Source organism: Chaetura pelagica, unplaced genomic scaffold, assembly GCF_000747805.2.
Source record: "Chaetura pelagica isolate M959 unplaced genomic scaffold, ChaPel_1.0 scaffold425, whole genome shotgun sequence".
Lineage (NCBI taxonomy): Eukaryota > Metazoa > Chordata > Aves > Apodiformes > Apodidae > Chaetura > Chaetura pelagica.
Genome location: NW_009953205.1, coordinates 4057016 through 4064030, shown reverse-complemented (window position 1 = coordinate 4064030; position 7015 = coordinate 4057016). Strand labels below are relative to the sequence as shown.

The window sequence follows — 7015 nt, the reverse complement described above, 5'->3', positions numbered from 1 at the left end:
CAGAAAAGAAAGTCATATTTATTTAATGAAAAACTAGAAGTTAATAAAAATTAGCAAATACACAAAAAATATACACAAACAGCAGCAATACTATGTAGTGACTTACAAAGGGGGGGGAGTGGGGGAGGAGGGGAAGCAGCGGCCAGAGATCAGACCGCTCAACATGGCTTGTCAGTCAAAGGGGGGAGGAAAAAAACACAAACAAAAACACGAAACAGTATCCTTTTCAACAGTACAATCAATCTACAAACAAGTTTTTAGAATTATTTTACAACATTTCCTGTAGAATCAATTCTTAATACAAAAGATGCCCATTTTGGGTGTATATATATTTTCAGTGGTTTACTGTTGACTTATTTTAAATATATTAGTGTTACTACATGCAACTGCTTCCTGTAATTTAACAGCCTTTCCTTTTATTTACCTTCATATGCCTACCCTCCATCTACCAAATAATTTGTCTGACAGTCAGAGATGGTTACCCTAGTTTCTGCTAAATTAAATGCAATGGTTTTAAACACTGGCCTGAAGAGGTTTGATTGCCATTTCAACACATGGATATAGTTACATTGATGCCTAAATTGCCATTTTCTGCAAAGAGCTGTGCAATGCTGGTGTCAAAGACTAGACAGTCACTATTCATAATGGCTGTTGCAATTCCCTCATGAATAGATCGAGGAGTTGCTTCCCAAGTCAATCGCCGCCTATGACCATTTAACTCAAGTCGATAAGCAAAGTTTTCTGCTTGCTTGCGTGTTCCTATCAGCTGTACAATTGCAAAGAACTGCTGGTGACCATCATATTTTTCCTGTTTCTCCAATACTAACATGAAATGAAAGCCAAAACAAGACTGCATCATAACCCAGTCAACAGCACCAGGAAGATTAATGTCTGTAGCAAGGAACACTATATCTTCTCCCTGAAGTGTTGTAATTGACTTGTGTTGATGCATCAGATGTGGCATCACAGCATCCAGAGAACCTTGCCATTTACATGAAGCACCAGGACATGGACAGGAGTAAGGCCTAAACTCACACAGCTCCTCATGGTCTGCTTTTTCTGTGTGTGGCAAAGTTATCTCGCATCCGGAAGAGGCATATTTACATGGGAATAGTACGGAATTGGCAACTTTCTCCATAGCCAGGTTACGAATGGAGCCCAGCGGGCCTCGGCAAGTTGGACAGCACGTAAGTTTGGGGCGACAGTTGCTGCAAACCAGATGGCCACTCTGACACTGAAGAATTGGTGGCAGCACATAGTCAAAACACACAGGACACTCAAAGAGACTAGCCAAGTCATTATTGGAAGCTGTAGTGCCAGTCAGTGCAGGCACTCTCTGTGATGGTGTACACTTGGAAGTACCTGTAGGTAGTGCTGTAGCGGTCTGACGGCTCATTTCTGTAACAGAAGAGAGAAAAGAGTGAGTATCTGAACACATTTTGTTTTCCTCTGTATGTGCTATTTCTTCATTTTCAAAGGAGCTTCAAAATAAAATTGTCAAAAGGCAAAAGTTAACAGCTCTCACACTGACCAACCAAGCATTACTGCATTTGTTGAAAAGCACCGTATTTCCTAATGTGTTATGGATGCTACAGTTTGTCCTGCACCCCCTAACTTTCCTCCTTCTTATGCAAAAAGCAGTAACTAGTACTATCAGAAAAAAAAAATAATAAATTAAAAACATAAACCATACCTTCAGAGGTTAAGGAAAGTAAAATACTATGCAAAATTGGCTTCCTTTACACAGTAACGTTCTCAACCACCTTAAGTGCTTCTCTGCAAGTACACAAGCTCTGTATCTGTCAGGTATGTATAAATCTCCCAAAATAAACCTCATTTTTAATCCCCTTGCTATGTGACATGGGACTATTAGGCAATAGGCAAGTTTCCCATATTTAGCATCATTTCACCCACAAACTTACTCATACTTGGACTAGACACCTCACAGCAGCATACTGTGCATGCTTTTGTGAGACATGCTGCTCAGGGCACGAAGCAAGAACTAAGAAATTCCAACACACAAAATAACTTAGCCCTTGACATTCAGAAAGTAATCACAGATGAGCAATTTAAAATTCTTTTACACAAGCACCTCTCCCTAGTCCAGAACTAGAAAAACATGGGCATCTAAGACTCAGTATTCAGACACTGATATTATGAGACTCACATGCCCACTAACAGCCTCATCTCACCCCTCCAACATCTCTTCCTTCATCTCAGGCTTGCTGGACTAGAAATATCCAGTTCCCATTTTTGGTGAAAAAAACAAACATGCAGTGGTTTTCAATGTTGGGCCTTAACTGATACTGTAGAGATATGAAAAAAACAAACATGCAGTGGTTTTCAATGCTGGGCCTTGACAGAATCACAGTATTTTTTGAATTGGAAGGGACCTCAAAGATCATTGAGTTCCAACTCCCCCGAATGGGCAGAGACACCTTCCACTAGAATGACAGGAATGTTTGTATCTTTTAGCCTTATTTTCCTACTGCAAGGCACTCCAGCTTAGATTAAATATTTCAAGATATCTGTGACAAATCAAGTACGTGTTCTGGGGCATGGGGGCCACACCAGCTTGTTGCAAGGGGGTTCAAACTGTAAGGCCTCTGTGACAACCAAGTACTGCTGCTATTTTTCCCCAACACTCACACGTGGGAAGCTCAGTATGGCACACTGCAGCTTTACACTAGAACAAATGATAACACAGAAAACAACTGTACACAGAACAAATTCTGACCACACTGTTTGCTTGGAAAGAACTTAGAAACTGCAGGCAGTCATATTAATATGTAAAATTATAAAATGTTTCCTTTCAAATAATGTAAACACATTTCAGAAAAGTTTGTGTGTGCTTCATCTTACCTGAACCTATACATCTTGATGTAGGGATCCTCAGGAACCCACAGATAACACTGATGAAAACCACTGTGCTAGACCAGTTCCCTAGGCAGTTGGACAAGCTGGGTGAGCTCTGGTTTCTTTAATTACACCTCTCAGAGCCCATTCAACAGTTAAATTAAGCAACCTACAAACTTTGCAGAAGACCTTATGCACAGAGGTACTTCCCACTTAGACTAAGCTACAGAAGTACTAAAGAAAAGAACTGTACAGCCCTGTTCTATCACCATTTCTGTGACCTGCCTTCACACCATCTTCCACAACCACGAACCATCCAAATGAGTAGAGAATGAAAATGAGCAGTAAAGATCAGCATGCAAAGAAGAAACTTGATAAAGCTATAAAATGTAATCCAGCAAGCCCAAACCTGCCCAAAGCCTACATTTTCATCATCCCTGTTAACATAAAAATGAATAATACATCATGATGGAGAAGTCAGAGAAGCTAATTTTTTATAGCATCTGAAAAGTTACAAGTTAATCACAAACAAAAGTGTTAACAATGTAATACTGCCAAACCATCAAAAACATACAAACCGAGTAAAAACAACTACAGAACTGGAAATAAAGTTTAAAGATCTTAGTTACAAAAAGCTTACTACAGATTAAAAAAACCACACTGTATGCAGTATTTTTGTTATGTTATGTTTGTTCCCACACACTGCCAATTTGGTCTCTAGGCAACAGTGACAAACTGTACACCAGGTGTCATCTTCAAGAGTATTAGTTCCTACAACAAAAATTATTCAAAACACTGTAAAAAATTGGAAAAGTTTTACCTACAGAGTGAAAATGGAAAAACGCATATTAAGATTTTCTAGTTCCAGATGAAGAAATATTCTGTGTTTGATGGCATTAGAATACACTGACCCGCTGATGAAACTATTCTTAACACGGTTCTGTGGAAGGATGAAATACACACGCTACTGAGCTCTCCCGAGGGACGCACTTGCACAGCTCTTACAGAAAAGCTTCAAGTACTGCGCATAACGCAATTTAAAGTCACTACCTTTCTCCTTGCTGGTTCTACTTCCCGGCAAGCACGCACACAAGACTCGCTTCCACGAATACAGAAAGCTGGAGGCAGATCTCCCCGTCATGGGGAGTGAAGGAGCTCATCGCGTTTCCACGCAGAACGGATGGGCTGGGGCAGCGGCCGCTCCCGGCGCTGCCCCCCGCGAACGTCCCCGCGCTGCCCACCGGGACCCCCTTGTTGTTACCGCTTCGGGCCCGCCCCCCCATTTACGGCCGCGCACACTCCGCATCCACCGGATACATCGACGCTCCGGCCCAGCGCCCCAAAATGGTTCCCCAATTTTTTTGGCGGACACGGCACCGGACGGGAGGGCCCGGGCCCAGCCCCGCCGCCCAGGGCTCAGCCGGCCCAGGAACTGGGGGAACCGAGCCCTTCCGACTGACGGCGTTCCGGCCCGGACACACCGCACCGCCTCCATCTCTCGCACCCCGTACGCAGCTCGCAGATCAGCACATGTCACCTCAGAATCATGTGGAACAACAACAGCATGTGCTTTACACGTGTCGCAACTTCTCGGATACTTATCATTTATATCGCTTATAGATAGTATTTCAGATACTTACAGGTTGACAGATCTGATCATTCTCCCTAAGTAACTTTTTAAAAGCTATAGATTCCATTCAAAACCCTTCTAATACATTAACTTCCTGTTCCTGCTATTTCAAAGATACTGCTCAAATTAGCATCCGAGTATTTATAAAGCACCCATTCAATGGGAATTTTCTCCATTTGTACAAAGATTATTCAATCAAGCATAATAGTACCAATGGACAGACAAGAACTGTCTGAGGCATTACTGAATACAGATGTCATGATGATACAATCATGGAAGCACAGGTTTCAGAGGAGGCAACAGAACACACTACAATTAATTGTTTCAGTTGCATAAAAAGTAAGGCTACAGTATCTGAGTATTAGCTTTAAAAATGCTTTCTTACTATTTGAAATTCAACTCCTGTTCAAGGAAGACTATAGAAGCTTGTATCAGCACTACAACAGATGCAAATGACACCCGACTACTATTAACCAAACACACTACCAAAAATACTAACTGGATACAAGTTGTGCTTCAGCTTCAGCCCTGTATGTGCAATACACAACATACCCACCAGCTAAGTCAAGGAAGCCTCCAAGCGAAACAGAAAAGCTGGAGACAACCAGCACAGAAATGCCTTCTGAGAAAATAAAAGCATGTTCTGAAGCGCCTGCAGCACACCCTGGGCTTTCTCTCCTGCCACAAAGCAGCTGTCCCCAGAACAAGGCCAGAAGCCCTCCGAAAGGTTAGCTGTGCTATGATGGACAATGCCTGAAGAGAGAAAGCCTTGGAAACCCCAGATAGGTACAAGAATTATAGTGAGAATGGGAAGACACAATCAATTAGCTGTTTAAAAAGCTCACCTGAGGTGCAGACATTGAGAAAAGCGGTTTCAAGAGAAGTTCAGAAAGACAATGTACCTCACGTGCCACAGGATTAACAACAGTATCTAGGAACAGACTGATACCCTTCCAGCTTCTCATCTTTTGTAGGTGTTAGCTTCAGACAACATTCTAGAAATCACATCTCCTGCATTTCACTAAAATATGGGGCACCTTTGACAAATTCAAGTTAACACCATCCACTTCTCTAAAACATTCACTCATATCAAATAGATTAGACCTGTGCTTAACATTTTAATTTGCTTTTGAGAGGGTAACCAAATATTAAACTTGGAAAAAACCCCACAAAGCTTCCGTACAGTCATCTTAATGGCTGGAAGAGTAAAAAAATATCATTAGATAATCTGAAGAGTGACTCAAGGAGAGAAAAATGCCTTATTGCAATTGTCTAAATTTCAGAACTCAGTGAATTCAGAGACTTCCATTCAAAATTCTTAATGCATTACAGCCATCAACCAAGTAATACAAAATCTTTCAATTTTTTCAACTGTACAATCATATTTTAAAATGAAACTTTTTTTAAACAGCAATATCGTGTTACAGAGGATTGGAAATGAGAACTGTGGGAAATGGTTCTAACAAGAACGTATCACGAAAGTATTCAAAGTTGTGAAGAAACTGAGAGGTTACTTTTTTCAAGATGTGACATAAGCCAAAGAATGTCAAAAGCTAAACGAACTGTTGAAAATACTCATTAAACAGGTGTAAATAAGAACTTAAAAGAAGATATGGAAAGGTTAGTGAATATAATCAGATATTTACACAATTCAATATTGGTAACTTCTGTAAAATATTACAAAAAATAAATGGAAAATACTAAAAATTCACCAACATTTCTCTGGTGGATGAAGGAAGGTTTCAGGAATGCAACAGAAAAAAAGAAGTGTGTGTTTATTTAGAAACAAGAATGGTGGGTGTGTACACATCTCCAAGTATCCACAGAGTACATAATCTCAGGCCCAAGAAAATGCCAGTGTTCCTGATACAGCAGTCCCATATGAGTATTATCTTGAGAATGAAGGTAATTAAAAAGCACACTTTGTTCTGATTAAAAAGGGGCACCAGTGTATTTTAAGCAGGGAACTTTCTTGCCATTTTAGAAGTAGCATTAGGTTAATTTTATAATAAAAATTCTTAGGATGCCACATTTTTGTACCATGGCTGCACAATTATGAAGTCTTAAACTGCAAAGGACAACATCCACAGTACTACAGAAAAGCCAGCTTTTCAACTACATGTGCTTTTAGAGACATTTTAGGGCCCAAGTTTTTTCCACTTTGGAGTCTATCAATTTATCTCTCACAACTTTTGGGAGATGTAAAATCACAAAGGCCTGGCACAGTTATATCAAATGCATGACTGGCTCCTGCAAATCTGAAAACACTGGACACAGAAATGTACATCCCTGCTTACACAAAATTACAACAATTTCTACTACCTTGTAGACACCCAGCCTCCCTGAAAGAGCAGGTAGCTTTTTTTTCTTCCACGCACCAAGACACTCCCTAACCAAACCCTCTTTCTAATCATCAGGGAAGGAAATCCCAGTGGATTTACTTAATCATGGAATCAGTCATCCTCTTCATGCAGTGAGCCACCAAACCTTAACGCTCAATGTTTCTGATGCTATCATATGTTCTCTTGT

General features: G+C 40.6%; 1 protein-coding gene across 1 annotated transcript; it reads right to left on the bottom strand.

Moving 5' to 3' along the window:
• On the bottom strand, positions 1–3997 carry SIAH1 (siah E3 ubiquitin protein ligase 1). Its single transcript, XM_009997456.1, has 2 exons — positions 3907–3997; positions 1–1398 (listed from the first exon to the last, which is right to left on the bottom strand). The coding sequence occupies exons 1-2, from the start codon at positions 3995–3997 to the stop codon at positions 548–550; spliced, it is 942 nt and encodes a 313-aa protein (XP_009995758.1). The 3' UTR covers positions 1–547.
• Between the last annotated feature and the right edge of the window lie 3018 nt (positions 3998–7015).

What these genes read in the sequence shown, in the direction of transcription:
- SIAH1 (XM_009997456.1), bottom strand. Translation starts at nt 3,997, where the DNA reads ATGACGGGGAGATCTGCCTCCAGCTTTCTGTATTCGTGGAAGCGAGTC. An exon ending in TAGAACCAGCAAGGAGAAAG is followed by an intron (nt 1,399 to 3,906) that starts GTAGTGACTTTA and finishes CTTCTGTTACAG; the next exon opens with AAATGAGCCGTCAGACCGCT.